The sequence below is a fragment of the Peromyscus eremicus genome, chromosome 1, assembly GCF_949786415.1.
Source record: "Peromyscus eremicus chromosome 1, PerEre_H2_v1, whole genome shotgun sequence".
In the NCBI taxonomy this organism is placed as follows: Eukaryota; Metazoa; Chordata; class Mammalia; order Rodentia; family Cricetidae; genus Peromyscus; species Peromyscus eremicus.
This window is the reverse complement of record NC_081416.1, coordinates 123,944,851-123,961,223: the sequence shown is the minus strand read 5'-3', so window position 1 is coordinate 123,961,223 and position 16,373 is coordinate 123,944,851. Positions and strand designations below refer to the sequence as shown.

Here is a 16,373-nt window from a genome sequence, read left to right as displayed (position 1 = left end):
CACCACCACCAAAACAACATCAACTCCCTAATAAACAAGCAATGCAAACAGAAACACCGTGGGTACCACATGGGCAGATGCCGTAAGCAACATCCCCCTTCCTTCTTCCACCTCCTCTGACTTTTCAGTGAAGGTGAAGTCATCTCCCATAGGAAGGAAACACTAGCCACTTCTTTTTTAGCTGATTCAGTATCTTTTCACATCAGAGTAGAGGATGTTGAAATCGTATTTTCTTGGGACTCTTATGCCAGAGAGAATAAATCATGTTGCCTTGTGGAAGATAAAAACAATTACATAAATAACTGTTCCACGCTAAAGAGGAGCCTAAAGCATCCACTGGTGTGGTGATCAGGCTTTTAAAGAAGGTTGAACTCATTATTTCCTTAGTCTGGAGCAAAAAGACAGGGCAGGGATAAGATGGGTACAATCTTCAAGGGATGCCGGCTTGATAAGCTTTGATTTGTAGGTGAGCCCAACTGTGAAGAACAACTGGGATGGAGGGGAAGATCCAGGCTGGGATGGGCAGGAAGAAAGTGAGTGAGTAGTCAGAGCTAGCCCCACAGGAGAAGTGAAACATCTAAGCACTTGTCTGGATAATGAAGCACATACTGGATCTGGAAGCATCTGTCCCTGGAGCTCCAGGGTGACTGCAGAACAGGACAGAAGGACTTCTAAGGTACAAGCCAGTGGCAAGATCAACTTGACCAACCTGCCCACGGGAGGCAGGAGTCCAGCTGGTGAAGTAATAAGGACGTAGAAGTGAAGCTTATTGGGGGAGAGGCTTGGTATAGGAAGGCAGCTGCTGCTCCATCCATGGTGAGGCATGTGGATCCAGAGAAAGGGAGGCAAATGATGGAGTTAGGGTGGGGAATGAGTGAGAATAAAGTCAGAGCTGTGCACGCCGCTATGTCAAAGCCTGGCTGTTCAAAACCTGTTGAGTAGCTATGGAACATCACACACTGTATTAGACAGTGCAGGTGTGTTGAGCTGATGCTGTTGCCCCATTCTCCCAGGGTTATATGGTGGGAGAGTCAGAGAGGAATCTGAGTGTCAAGGGCAGGACCACTGATGCATTCACAGAGGCCGTATCAGTGTAGCGGAATCCAATTCCAGCTGCAGGCTGTGGAAGCAACCAACAATAACCACTTTTGTGCAGAACCCTGAATTTGTGCCTTCCCACGCACTTTCACTTAAGTACAGGACAGTTGTTTTAAAGCAGTCATCAATATTCCCACTTTGCAGATGACCCTGAGGCTCAGTCATGTCACATCACTCGGTCAGCATCATATTGGTAGCGAGTGCTGGGAGGAGGATTTGGATTTGGGTCTGTTTTGACTCCAAAGCTTGTGCTCTTTGGATCATGTCAAAGCCCACAAATAGAGAGTACACACAGTTAGAAGCACACCTCCGTTATGCTTGTTCAGGAAACAGGAACGATAACAGATTGCAGCATGAGACAGAGGAAGAATTAAAATAGTGCTTTTAATATAATTTTCAGCAAATGTACAGTATATACTTTATATCATGTATCTCTAAACTGCTCATCTGGAAAATATAAGCTGCAAAAAAATACAGACTACCACGCTCAGAATCTATTAAGTATGTGCTTTTCTTCCTCTTCTCTTCTGGGAAATCCGGATTTTTACACCCTTCTGTTAAAGCCCAGCCTCTGCTGGTTTCTTTGGAACTGTTAAGAGTGTTTGGTCAGAGAAGCTTCCCCAGAGGGAGTTTTCTAAAGCATGTCAGAAAGCCATCCCCACAGAAGCGAGAAGAGAGACAGGCCGAAGGAAATTTGCACATCAGGTTGACCTTGCTTTTTAGGAATGATGCCCACTTTGGAGGGCTCCTGGCCACATGCCACCTCCTTAGTCCTTGTCATAGGCCTGTGCTTGAAGCCTCAAAGGACCAGACATTGGATAATCCACATGGGAACCCTTGGGTTCCTGGGCAGCGCAGGGCTATGTCAGGCCTTGAGGTCTGTGGGTGGTGGTGGTGGTGGTGGTGGTGGTGGTGGTGGTGGTGGTGGTGGTGGAGGTGGTGATGGTAGGCTCTGCCATAAGAGGGCAGCCCTCAGCTTCTCACAAAGGAGTCTTCTGAAGGTGACTGTGACTCAGGGCAGGTTTTCTCAGTCTCAATGTCTTGATACTCTGTGCCTAAAGGGGAAGGAGGGGAGAAGAGCCAAGAGGAAAAAAGAGATGGATCTTTTCTGCATTTCCTACATTCTATTAGTCTTACATTATAGCGTCGAGGCTTTCCAGTGAAAGGGACGTGTAGGAAGAAACAGCAGTAAAGGGCTAGCTTTCTCTCCAGCTCACACTCAAAAGACCATACTCCAAGCCCAAGGACCTCTATGAAGGCTGGATCTCTCAAAGCATATTTATCTGCACTTTCATACTAATACTCATCGTGGGGATGAGCAGATGTATCCCAAACCTGATTTTTCTTTCTTTTCCATAAGTTACCAGTAACCAAGTGTTACTTGGACTCCAAGTGTCACTTTAGGTTTTTATTAAAGAGGAGGCTGAGTACCAGGGAAAACCACTTGAACAGGTCATGCTTTCTCCTGTAGCATTTGGGACCAGTTTATTGTCCATTCATCCACAGATAGTCACTGCATGCCAAGTGAAGCAATCTCCTCACTGGAGTCGGGTCTGAGGAAAGGTCACACCTCCATAAATGATGCTGTGACTTTATTTTAAAAGTATTAAAAATTTAACTCATCCCTGTGACAATCTGCAAGCCATGGTGACAGGTGGCTTTCTTGTTCAATGACAGGTATAGGGAGACCGTAGAAACGCCTGGTTATTGATCTTTTGATTTTGACCTGGCGGTTTAAAAGGCGGCAGTCTGTACTCAGCATTTAGAAGCTGAGATTTGGCCCACAGAGAAATGCTCCATGTTTGGCTTTTGGCAAGGCTCATGTTCTTACAGTCTTGGGAGAGCTTGTCAGAGAAGAATTCCCCAGATGATTTAAAAAAAAAAAAAAAGCATGTCAGAATACCAACTCCTCAGAGGCTAGAGGAGGAGGGGGATGAAGGAAATTTGCAAATGGGTTAGCACTGCTCTTTGGGGCGGGCAGGAGTGAGAGCTGAGGTTGCTTCTTACTCAGCACCACTGGCTGGGAAGCAGTTGACGTTGCTAAGGTGGAAGGAGGAAGGCTTTGCAAGGTCTCTACTGGTTAACTGTTAGTGTGAAATGGGCTTTCTCATTTCACGGTCCTGTGTTTGCAGGTAACATTTTGCAGAGGTCTTACTTCTAGCTCTTGGCTCATTTCTTTGGGAAATGATCAACTCTCAGTGGGAGCGGAGCGGGACTGTCCTGTGTCAGCATACCCCTGCCCTCTGCCATCCCTCCTCCCAGTGGATGGATGTTCTGCTGGCTTCCAAGTTCCCACTGCAGAGGTTGTGTGCTGGACTGGAAAGGGCCCTGGTTTAGCAATTAGGAAGACCTGGTACTGACTCCTGATGACCTAACTAACTGACGACCTTGGGAAACCTGAATTTTCCAGGCCCTCCTTGTCTGATCTGTAAAGAGAGGGAACATGACTTACCTGTCAGGGATAGCATAAGAGGGTTGCTGGGGTCAACTGGGATTCTGCATTCTTGGACCTGGCATATGCCTAGTAGGCTCGATAAACAAGACTCCCCAAGCCCTTCTCCCTTCAAGGTGCTGGATTTAAGCTCAAGCTGGCCCTTACTTATGTTCCTCATCTAATGAGCTCCCTGCATTACCTCGTTCCACTTCATTTTATGGCCTCAGGTTATAAATCAAACATTCTTGCCAAATTTGCCTCCACAAGAGCCACCTTCTATTTGATTAGCATGAACTTAAGAAAAACAGTATGGAAACGGCAAAAATTTCAACCTACAGAATGTCACATCTCCAGAAAATTGGCTACATTATTCCATTTGCTCATAGCAAAAACAATAATCACTTCTACCTTATGGAAAAATATTCAAAAATGTATGATTATTATCAACCCCTGATTGTCAACTTGAGTTGTTATCATAAAAATGGAAATGTCTAGATGCTCAGCTTTTCAAAGCCTGCAATCTGGAAAGAGAGTAAGACATAGTCAACATTTAACATGTTTGGAGCCCCTGGGTCAGGGCTGAGCATATGAGATGGATGTTACAGTACGTGGTAGGAGGCAGGGGTTGGGAGCTCCTGCCTGGTGCTGAGAATAGCCGCTGGGACTCTTGATACATTATATAACACATCCCCTGTTTCCTTTCATCTGTCCATCTTGGGTAGAACACCTTATATAAATGGACCACTGTAATAAGGGATAAAGAACAGAGCTAAAAGAGGGAGAGCAGACACTCTTTCCAGAATGCAGCTGTCATTGCGTCCTGCTTATTCACTAGGGGGCGTATGGGAGTGCGAGGCTACCAGTTCACTTGTGCCAGAGACTTCGAGATTAGGCATGTCCTCGAGGCAGGGAAGGCTCCCTCACGTCTTCCTTGGTAGGGAGGGAACATTTCTCATGGTTACCAACAGGCACTTTGGACTCATAGGCTTGGGTTTGAATCTTAGTTCTTCTCATGACCTTGAGCCAATTCTGAATGCTTCCAACTCTCGTTTTCCTCTCCTGTAAAATAAAACTAGCAATAATCCCTGCCTCACAAAGTCAGCATTAAGATTAAATGTGTTAATGCCTGTAATCAGTTCAGCCCAGCAGCTAGTTCAGAGTAAGTACCTGAAAAATGTTAGTGACTGTTATTATTAGCTATTACTAGTGCTTACCAATTATTCTATCTGACAGATTGATTAGCTTGGGAGTGTCAATGTTTTATGTTGGTGCTGAGGAGGAAAAGGGCTTGAAGTTCCATTCGGTATCTGGACTCACTCCTCTTTTCCTGTTTCCTCTATTTCTCCCTCATGTGTCTGTATCCATCATTTAAGGGAAAAAAAGTTTGGTCCGTCTAGTTCAAATGCCAAGTGTCAGACTGGAAAGGCTGACAGGTTCTGTGGTTCCAATTCTCTATTGTACCCAAGAGAAAAATAAGGTTGCCTTAAACTCCAAAGTTTGACAACAAAAGGGTACTTTCTTCCTTCTTGGAAACAAGTGAGATGCTTCAGTTAGACTGCTGTGGTCAGGGACATTGGAGGTGATGTTAGACTGCTGTGGTCAGGGACATTGGAGGTGATGGACACCTACTCCAGGACCCTTTGGAGAAATGACTCAGCCAATGCTATGGCCAAGATTGAGGTGCCAGATATGCCCTACCTATCTGAACCGTTGGTATCTCCAAGAGACTTAGTGCTGCCTCGGCACACCAGGCCCTTCCTTCCAGCCACTGACTGTCTTGGTAAAACAGCTTTCTCGGTACACAGCCCAGGCATTTTTTTCACTTATTGCTTTGAGTCGATCTTGGGCGACAACAACAGGGTAAGTAGTTTTGACAGTCTGATGACCTACAAGGCCTGACGTATTTTACTAGATAGTCCTGAACAAGAGTAATGTGTTGCCTTTGCTTTGGTGACCCTAGCTGGGTGTGGTGTGGTAGGGGTGACTTTCTCCTTCATCTTTTTAGTAGCCACCTGGGAGACCCCCACTGTTAGTTAGTCTCCAGAATCCCCCCTTCTCTTCTCTCTCCTTTTTGATTATTGCAGCTATCAATCAAAGCTTGCTATCACCATGAGTCAGCTCGGAGTCATCTCTCACATCCAGACACAATCTGGCTTAGAACGCTCTTTTGTTGATTGTGTTTATGTTAAAGTCTGTCCAGCTCACTGAGCTGTGTGAGCTTTTGGAGGAGAGGGGCCACGTACCTAGTCTATAGGACAGCACACAGCCCGACATTTTAGATAAGAGAATGAATACATCACATTCAAACACCATATCCTTGAGAAAAATAAACCCTGCAATGAAAAACGATGCTAGCATAGATGGCCTTTGATAAGTATGTGCTCGTCTTCATTTCTGAGGCAGGCAAATGCTCCTGAGGTGTGGGACCATCTTTGCTTGTCTGAATTTCCCCGTGTAGGTTTGCCAGGTCATGTTAATCCTGCCATGGCTCAGGAGTAGCTGAGGTTCCTTACAGGTGTGAAGAGCAAGGGAGGCAGTGTAGAGTAATGGGTTCCAGGAGTTACACAAAGAAGCGGTCCCTGACAGAGGCGTGGGAACAGCAACTTGTGCTGCCAGCGAGGAAGTCTTCTAACTGGCTCTTGAGCAGCAGTAGAGGATCTGGGACCCACAGCCTATCAAAATTTTGGGTCAGCTCTCCTATGAAATGAGGTTTTTATTCAGAGAGGAAGAATTTGGTGTGAATTGGGTGAGGCAGGATACAGTGAATGAGGAGAGAAAGCAGGAGGCAAAAGGCTGGGGTTGGATCCCAAATGAATCTCCTAAACCAGGTTTTATTCCACTGTCACCTTCTCTTGGAAAATATGGTGGCTCATAGGTGTTCGACCTGGATTCTTAACTTAAGGTGAAGGTTAACTGTGTTGAGGAAAACCCAGAGGAACCATCCATGCCCTACTGTTTGGTACTGTCCCTGACTCCTGGCCAGAGAGCTGGCTGTCCCATCAATTAACAAAAAAAACAAAACAAAACAAAAAATCAGACAAGAACAATAAAAGCCAGAAAATAAATACTTTCCATCTGTTAGACTGAGAAGCCACTCACCTGGGTCTCCCTGCTCATCACAACCAAACCAAACACACAGTCAAAATAGGGTAAGACCCCAAAAACAGCAATGGTAGCTTATTCTGTCCTTGTCTAGCTGGTTTTGACTGTGCAATCAGACAACTGATTTCCACATACTGATATTTATTATTTAATGCTACTACTGAGTAATGTTTTAAGGACTGTCAGGCAGATCCTATGACATACCCCATGGTTGGCAAGCTGCGGTGGATAAGAGAACCACTCTTCCCCAGGTCCAGAAGCAGTGTACAGCAAGGAAGCCAGATGGGCAGGCTGCCAGTTGGCCAACAACTGTGTATTTGTCTGTGAGTCCACATGCGTACTTACACCTTCTGGGATTCTTTATAAAAGCCTCCTCTGGGTTAACAACCACATGAGAATCTTACACTTAGAAAACTCCCTGGGGGGTTTTAGAAGATAGTGTGACTATCTTCTAGTGACTGGCCGGGTGGGTGTCCTTGTGTAGGACATTCCCATGGGTTACCTCAGGCCCACAAGGCTTTCCATAGTGTGAGGAAAAACTCTAGGGCATACTGGATCTGGGGATCCGAATGGATAAGATACCACACACACAGTCCTACTTTCAAGTCACCCTGAGGGCAGCTATCCCACTGTGAGGTAGAGAAAAGGAAATGATTGTTAGGGAGAAGTAGACACTCCCTTCCTGCTTGGAGGATGTTAACTTGGCTCTTGGCTTCCTTTATTATTTGGCTGTTAAGCACTGGCAGTGGGGTCCTTAGGGGGACCAAAAAAGAGAGATTCTCTTGCTCTTTATTTGCTGTGAGAAAAGTCTGAGCATGCTGTGGCTTTGCTATTATTCCCAGAGTATCAGAGCTTCATGGCCTTCCTGGTAGAGGTGGGAAGTGAGTAACAGAGGTACAGGTGTCCCTCACAGCACACAACCTCAGCTGACCGAAGAAAAGCAGGTTTCCCACACGTGGGAAGCAACACAGGTACACAGCCTAGAACCTGCTTGGTCTACACGTAAGAGGCGTAAAGGTCTGTCACAAGCTGCAGCAGAGACCTTTTCATCCATCCTTTGGGTGCATTCAACTAAGATGGTGGAGGAGACGACTGTGGAAGAGAACTCCAGCATTCATGCTCTAGGTCTTCTCCATCCACCCCAGGTTTACTTTCTGTATTTTCAAGGGAGATCTGACCAGGGCAGTTTTTATCCAGAATGCCACTCAAAACCAGACAACCAAGGGGCTGGATCTAGCCTTGGATGCACAGTGGTTCTTTATATAATGCAAAAAATGTCATACATGAGAGAAATTGAAAAATTTAAAGATAGCACAATGTTCACTGAAATCACTTTGCCACAGGGAGATTTTAAATTTATAAATAACTGTTGATAAATGTGAGCCCTGGAGTTGGGCGCCATTGTTATCTTTGAGAACATTTTAGAGGGAAAAAAAAATCCAAGATACAAAGAGCTTAAAAATTATTTTTTTTTTCCAAAAAGCAAATCATCTCATGAAACAAAGTGTACATCCCAGGGCCTCAGTTTGGAGAGATACACAACAGTATAGAGAGGGCAGTAACCCATTAGCCATTCATTTTCAAAACAAGACTGAACTGGAACCTGTTTGAAATGTGACCAGAGCCTTCAGAGCAACAAAACCCACTTTATGGATTGGTTGGAGAACTGTTTTCCCTTTCCTAGTTATGGAACTGATGAGCACCCTGTGTTCACGAACAAGGATAGGCTAGTCTGTTCTAGAAACACCCTGAATGAGGCAGCAGGTCACAGCCACACTGCCACACAGCATTCCCTTGGTTGTCTTTGCTTGACGACTCCTCTACTTTGGGGCTATCACTCAGATTTCCCCATTTACACAGTCTGTTAAAAATTTGGCACAACCCCACCCCCTACCCCCAATCTTTACTCTTCGGGCCTAGTCTTTCATTGCTTCTGGTGAACTGTAAATGGATGCTTGAGGTGAAAAATAAAACCAAGCATCCTTTGTAGTCTATTCTCTGGTATGTCCTCAACAAAAGTCAACAAAAAGGCATGAAGTGTGAGCTGACTGGGCCTTCTGCTATGCATGTATGTGCTCTCATCTGACTCAGCCACTGATGACAGTGGCCATATTGTCTTAAGCGTGCTGGTGCAAGAGACTTCCCCCACAGGACTGTTATCCCAAATGACATGGCAGTTCTCTGAAGTTCAGCCACTTTCAACACACAGAGTCCAGGATTGACCTGGGACCTGGATGGACATGTGATCACTTCGGAGCTTATGGGTTGATGATCACAGATATCACAGCCCACTCAACAGCTTGGGCACAGGAACTATACCTTCTTTCTCTCCTATCCCCAGGAGCATGGCTCCCATCCACACAAACCCACATCTGAGTGAGTTTCCTTCACAGGCTAAAAAGGAATGCCCATTGGAACATGAAGCTTGGATACGAAAGTGCTTCCCATGACAGTGACATCATCACCATGGGGAATAAAGCCAGAAGGCAGATTTGCAACTTGTCACATTGTCCCATTATCTCAAAGGTGATTCTTTGAAAGCTGCATTTACACTCTTTCAGGAGTATCTTTTTTCTTATAACGCATTGTGTTTTTTTTTTTTTTTTTTTTGCACAGTATCAGAATGAGGATAAAAATTACAATAGATTAATTGCATCCCTTGAATCACTTTATATTTTTGGTGCATTAAAAAAGGAGAAAAGTAAAAGCTTTGTTAGTGACTGAAGGGTTAACACAGACTCAAGAAGTAGTTAAAAATAGTATCAGAGGATTATACATACAACAGTTGGAAATTCGTATGCTTTGTTTTTTTTTTTTTCTGTTGTTTCTGAAAAAATGGCAAAATGTTTGGCAAACATAAGCAAATGACTTGGGCTATGTTGGGGCTCACCGGCTCTGAGCAGGTCAGTCATAGCCAGGTGAGGCCCGCAGCTTCCTGAGGTCACACTGTGGGGCTGATAGGGAAGAGGTGCTAGGAGATGGGGAGGTCCATGCCCCCCACCAAGCTCCCCCTTGGGCCCTCAGTCTTGAACATGGAAATGGAGCTGGTGAGAGGGGCCAACCACAGACTCCAGTCCGGATAGCCCGTCAGCATCTCTCAGAGAACTCTGGGGACTTGAACCACACGCAGACTGGGTGAGCGGTCTACACTGTGGCCCATATTGCGAAAGCTGGAGAGAGGAGTGGGGCTTCCACCCTTCCACCCTGCACACCCCACCCCCACCCCAATGGAGGGAGAGGGTGCCACTAGTGCTTAATCTGGCCATGTTTTCAACTTGAACTTGTGATTTTTTTTTTTTTTTTAGTAGACTCATTTTGTAATGCTTTTAAAGTTTTGTGTGTGTATGCGTATCCAGAAACGTCCGTCCTCCAAGCTGGCCACAAGTGTTCCCTGAAATCGGCAGTGCCTGTTGCTTGTAGCTGTTGGCATCGTGAAAACCATGAGGTACCTTCCAAGCAGATTCTGAGCCCAGCAGTGTGCGTGTCCTCCGGGGCCATCCCATCCTCTCTTTATTCTGAATCCTGACTGGCTCGGAATTTTTAGAAAAAGGACAAAGGTCTTGTGTGTGTGTGTGTGTGTGTGTGTGTGTGTGTGTGTGTGTGTGCATGTCTGTTTTTGAAATCCTTTTTTCTTTCTTTGTCTCTTTCTCTCTCTCTCTTTTTTTTTAATTAAGAAAAATGACCCTTCGCCTCACAAACACAGAGTTCAACCCTCCTCTTGGAGTCACTATAAAACAGATTCCATGTTTTCACACCACTCATGGTCTTCCAGGTTATAGATAAACTTTGTCCTATGTGTCTGGTGCGCGGGCACAGGGTCCCTCCCCAGATTGTCTAGGGTCAGAGTAGAGGCAAAGAACTCACTGGTGCTCAGCCCGCCCTCGTGGTTTTTGATGTAGCGTTTATAGTTTTTCCGCAGGCACTGCCACGTGGTGGTGTAGAGGAGGAAGGCAAAGGACTTGAGCGCGATGGCGATGCTGACGTACAGGTATCTGTAGACCACATTGTCATAGAGGACGCAGGCGCCCTGTTCCCCACAGAAGGTGCTCCAGAACAGACAGGTGGAGTCGATACCGGCCCCGAAGATGAGAGGTGGGGGGATGAAACCTGGTAGAAGGAAGAGATCATTTCAGATTTTGGGCTCAGATGGACCGTTCACTGCAGAGAAGGGCTCTTCTATCCCCGGCTGTACATTTGTTTACAAGACCGCTGGGAGCATATGCTGGATCACTAGGCTCTAGAGTGCAGTAGTTCAAACCATCGGAACACACATCCTAGTTGAGGCTTCGTTATCCAGACAAAATCATTGCGCCCTCTATACCTGAGGCTGGCTAAATTAATATATGAAAAGAAATTAGGATGGTATGTGTTGTACCCGTTAACTGTAAACATAAAAGTGACAGCTGTCATTATTCTGAGATGGAAAAATGTTTTTCCTGGAGTCTTCTTAGTATTAGTCAACCTCCTAGAAGAAATTCAAAGAGATGTGTGGCTCTCTCTGCTCACTGCGGTCCTGCATGTGGTTTGCAGGGCTGTGTGAACCACCATGTGGAGGGACCAGGGACCAGAAATAGAATATGAATAAGTCATACTGTGTGAGCACATAAATAGACACATTCATAGTTTAAAATGGGACATGTGACCAACATACTCATGATTACTGTTGGTCCAGTTATTAAACTGGTATGAATTATTTTCAAGCGGAGCTGACACCAGATAGCCACAGCAATCATCACAAATGCTAGATGAGATGAGAACTATCTCCATTCTTAACTCAGGTCTAGGGCAATCTGCTGATTTGTTTGCCTGCTCTCAACTCTTCACTCACATGCCATTGGACCTGCCTTGGACCAACCACAGCCAACAAAATCCCAGTGTTTAAGATAAAGCTCAGTCATTACATATCTGTTTTCTTTTCAAAACTGAGGTCTTGCTATGTTGTGTAGGCTGGACTTAAATTCATGGGCTCATGTAATCCTGCTGTTTTAGCATCCAGTGTAGCTGGATTCCAGGTGCTTGGGTACTTACCACCATCCTAGGCTCAGCCATTTGCATAGTGTGTGGGTGTATGTGTGCATGTGGAAACCAGAAGTCAGCATTCAGTGTTGTTCAACTGGAATTGTCTACTTTGTTTTCTGAGAGAGGTTTTCGGATTGCCTTGGAACTTGCCAGTTTAGTTCTGTTGGCTGCTCTGGGACCTCCAGAGATACAGCTGTTCCTACTGTTTCCCCAGCATTGGGATTACAATCCGGTTTCTGTTTGTTTTAATGTGAGAATCAGGTCCTGCTTGCATGGCAAACACTTTGCCAACTGAGCTGGCTTCCCAGCCCGTCATTAGAATTTAGAAGATAGAATATAAGCCTGAGGTTCGATCCTCAGCACTGAAAAAAAAAATCCCAGGTGATTCTGGTCTGTTTTGAGGAGCCTTATTTGTTGGATGGGGAAAAATGAATAAGTTATTAAGTTAGTAATACAAATTCATTGTCAGGGTTTCTAGCATTCCCTGAGGCTAGACTCTGGTGCCAGCCACCTTCAGTGACAGACCTTTTTTGTGAGACATGATGGCTACAGTTAGATTGGGACAATCCTGGGACTGTAGGACTGGTGTGGCACTCCCGGGAGTGGGCCTTCCTGGCCCAGTCCTGGGCCAAACTTCACTTTTCACTGAAGGTCTTTCTGAGACTGTGATTACACTTAGACCCTTTGTCCAGAAAAATAGACGTATTCTCCAAACCAAGCACACAGTTTAGGGGTTCAGCAAATTGCTAACTCCACCCACAGTGGCAAGCAGTCTTTCAGATGTATAGATGATACAGCACTACCATACTGAGAGTTACCTAGGTATGGGAAGGCTGTATGGAGGCCTCAGTACTTCAGTGTTTTAAGATGGGCCTGGATCGATTGCTGGGTTCTATACCAGCCTCTTAGAACTGAGAGGTTGGCAGAACTGTCGTCTAGGTCTTGGTGTCTTGTCCCCTCTCCTAAGTCTGCTGCTTGTCACCCCAGAGAGAAACCTCACAAGACGCATTTTCTTAGAATCCTCATTAACCTCCTCAAGCAGCCTGATTTAATACATAGTGTGGGCTCAGAATCCCCTACAAGCTGTTCTCTGTTCCTGGTGCAGACTTTGGTCCTGCAGAGCGGAAACATGCCTGTTTCACTCCCTGTGGCACTGAGGCTGCCTAGGAGCACACATCTTCTCCACTAGCTGAGCTGAAGCATGTTCTCCCCACCCCAACATGGAGGGATTTCCATGGCAACTGATGCACGTATGGATGGATCTGTGGCTAAGTGCCACTGATTTGACCTATTCTCAGGCACAGTGGGACAACATAAATCCATTCACCTTTTCTGTTTTTCTGTGGTTTCATTTTGTGATTAGATACCAAATGCTCTTTCTACCTCTTGTGACCAATCTTGAGGTCATTAGCCTCTGCCCTAGCTACTAGTCACCCAGCAGTGAAAAGCTAAACTGATGGTCACCCTGCTCAAAGGACATCCTGTTGAAAAAGTCTACCACAGGGAGGAACTAAGAGTTTAAGAGTTAGATATTCTTTACTCCATAATGCATGGATTCCTGGACACATAGGCAAATTTGGCAAATCAGAATATATTTTTAGCACATCACAGGACGTGTAGAGCATAACGGAGCCATTTGTTAGTACTTATTTAAGCTCAAACTAATGCAACTCCTTCATGATCCTGTGTCTGAATGAGAATTTTTATTTATAATATTCACTTGTCTTTAAGTAGGGTATGTGTGCTTTGTGCTCTAAAGGTGCCAATTTTATTGTATTGTCAGGTTCCCCTAGCAAATGACGATGTCCCCAAAAGAACTAGAAAAAGCCCTCAAGTACTTGGAAAGCTAAGTGTCCATTAAAGTTTTCTATGCTATACTCAAGATTTTAGAGACCATTGGTGGTAGAGATGAGAGAGTTTTTACTTAAAGAGCTGGCAACGCTAAGGCATTTCCCTTCATCTCTCAGTGTCGCTGTGAAAGATGGAGCTAATATCACCTACTAGGGCACAAATGTGTTTGCAAGGGGCCTGACCCATTCACAGGGCCAGAGCTTTTGCTAACTCACTCATCTTCTGCAGGGACTTAAGGGGAAATTTTAGAGTAAATGCTAGGGTTAGTAACTAAAGAACAACCTTCATGAGACTTCTTTTGTATTTCTACATAAAGCATTAGCTTTCTTTTCTGCCAAATTAAACTCTTCCCTTTCATTGGCTTGAAATTCTCTCCCAAGGGCAGACTCTAAGCTATCGGACTCTGAATTCCAGGCCTGGGGAGATGACACAGATGTAGGTCTGAAGCACTCTTTTTCTTCTGGAAGTCTTTGCTCTTCTGGAACTCTCCTGAGCAATCACTTATCAGGTTCCTAGCCTCCTGGCTAATTTTTACACGTCATTCATCTGTATATGTTCATGGATCTATTGAAGTAAAAAAAAAAAAATCAAAACAAACTGTCCCCAGAAGATGCTGGCCTACCCTGAGACCAATGGGAGATTTCTATACTATTAATAACCAGTCAGTTAACCACCCCAGCACTGTGGAGGCTGCAGCTCCATCCATCATAACTCCTTCCATAACTCCTAACCTCCTTTATTGTACAGAGAAAGAGGCAGATCATTTAGTCATTTGCTTTTCTTCTAATTCAAAGTTCATTAGTCTAAGAAGATTTTAGATCACTTATCTGGGATTTCCAGGGTTACAGAGCATAGGTTATTTGCCTTCTGCTAAGCTCTTGGAAGCCATGTTTTGATGTGTGAAGAGAGAGAAACACACAGGCATCCTGATCCTTGCCAGTTGTAGAGTTCTCCCTCCTCTGGGCTCGTTAACGCATGGAGAAGCTGGGAGCCTGATTTGTCAACAAGCTTCCCTAGGATCTGGCAGAATGCCTCTGGCAGGACTGGCAGACACTTGTCAGCAGGAAGAGACAATTGTGTCCTTGTCACCTTTCTTTTCAGTCAGGGTCCTCACCTCTGGAGGTCTCCTGGTGAAGGAGGACATTTCCATGCCATCTCCGTCACCTGGGAACCAGGGCACTTTGGGCAAGTTCCACAACTTCACGGAATCTCAGCCTCTTTATAAAACGGGTACAAGTTGACTTTCTTGATGTAGGGGTGTATTTCATGTGTCTCTGTACATGTCTGTGTAAGTGTGGGTGAACATGGAGGACAGAAGTCAAGGTTAAGTGTCTTCCTCAATCCCTCTCCACTCTGTTTATTATTTTTGAGACAGAGTTTTTCACTGTTCCTGAAAGTCACTGATTGGCTGGCTTGTCCGTGAGTTCTAGAGATCATCCTTTCTCTGACTCCCAAGTGCTCAGGGATTACAGGCAAGTGCCACCAAGCTTGCCTTTTACATCCAAGGTGGGGATCCAAACAAAGGTCCTCAAGTGCCTTAAGGACCGAACCACCTCCCCAAATAATTATACTTTATTGCAGGGTTAGTTTTTTTAATTGAGAAAATATGGGTAGAGGATGCTCACCAATCAGGTTCTGACCCTATTTTTAGGGGTTTGTTCTAAATCCCTTTGGCTATTGACCACCTGCCCTCTTTAAAAAAAAAAACTCACAGGAAAAAATGTACTACAGAAAACCTTTCAAGCCAAGAGTTTGTGGGTCACCCCTCACCCCTTAAGAGTGAGTCTATTTTGGAAGACAATCAGGTGCTTCTAGAAGGGAGGCCAGGGACACATCAGCATGTTTTGTTTGAGCATCTTCACGCTGGTACACCCTTACTGTGGCAGGAGTGCGGAGTGCGGAGGCAGGGGTGAGAGTGGAATGCTGTTAGAAACATCTCCTTTCCCTTTGTATCTCCTGGGCAGGAACTTGTGTGTGAAACACGCCTCAATAGGGCCCCACCGTGTGTTGGCAGTGTATATGACGAGATCAATGCTATTTGCTATTTCAAAAAATATCGAAAGGATTAAATCGTCCTTATTCTTTAGCTCACATGCATATATGTGTGTGTGTGTACATATATACACTTTACATATACATGTAAGTATATATGTATATATATGTGTGTGTGTATATATCTGTATACATACAACACATACACATGTACTGTGTGTGAGCAAAACCCTCTATATTGCTTAAGGAGACAGTCTCTATTTTCCTGAAATCTATTAACAGAGATTAACCCTCAAGGATCTGTATCTTGGCTTTTTCATTCATTCTCATCGTTGAAAAGGCGATGCCTATTCATATTCTTTGGTCTCAACTTAAAAGGTGAATTGAAAGGCTTTTGTAAGAAAAATAAATCCACGTTCCTTTACAGGACAAAGCAGGGGCTGAAAATGACTGAGCCATTTACATTTGGAAAGATAATGGCTCTTCTTCAGCTTACCTGCCAAGACTTGAATTCACCCCAGACTCCATTCAACCTGGAGCAATCACTGTTACAGGCAGCTCCAGCTAGAGGGGAATGTGAAAGGTGTGTTCTCCTGAAAGCATTGATGCATTTCCCTCCTTCAAGCAATGCGAGAGAGATCGGACTGCTGACATCAGCGTGTGCTTTCCAGGGACACCTGCATCCACTTTCCTGAATTCTGAGAACTCGGGGGGGGGGGGGGGGGGGCGGGGGGGGGGGGGGGGGGCTTACTGCATTCTCACTTCATCCCTGGGCCTTTTGTTTAAAAAAAATGTCTGGAAGTTTCTAGAGCTTAAGTAGTCTGCCCGAGGCCCACCTAGACAGGAATGACAGGGAGGAGCTCACACTGAGCTGTGC

The 16,373-nt window shown here is 45.1% G+C and overlaps 1 protein-coding gene across 2 annotated transcripts in view; it reads right to left on the bottom strand.

Annotated features, from left to right (window-relative positions):
- Nucleotides 1–1,463: 1,463 nt before the first annotated feature.
- Slco3a1 (solute carrier organic anion transporter family member 3A1) overlaps nt 1,464–16,373 on the bottom strand; it is a 289,311-nt gene continuing 274,401 nt past the window's right edge. Inside the window, exons 10-11 of one of the 2 annotated variants that reach the window (XM_059272944.1) lie at nt 10,499–10,741; nt 1,464–2,153 (exon numbers count right to left, since the gene is read on the bottom strand). In XM_059272944.1, coding sequence (XP_059128927.1) covers nt 2,071–2,153; nt 10,499–10,741 — 326 coding nt within the window. In that variant the 3' untranslated portion in view covers nt 1,464–2,070. Of the gene's footprint in view, nt 2,154–10,298; nt 10,742–16,373 lie in introns of those variants that run through there. The other variant, XM_059272942.1, reaches the window with a different exon arrangement.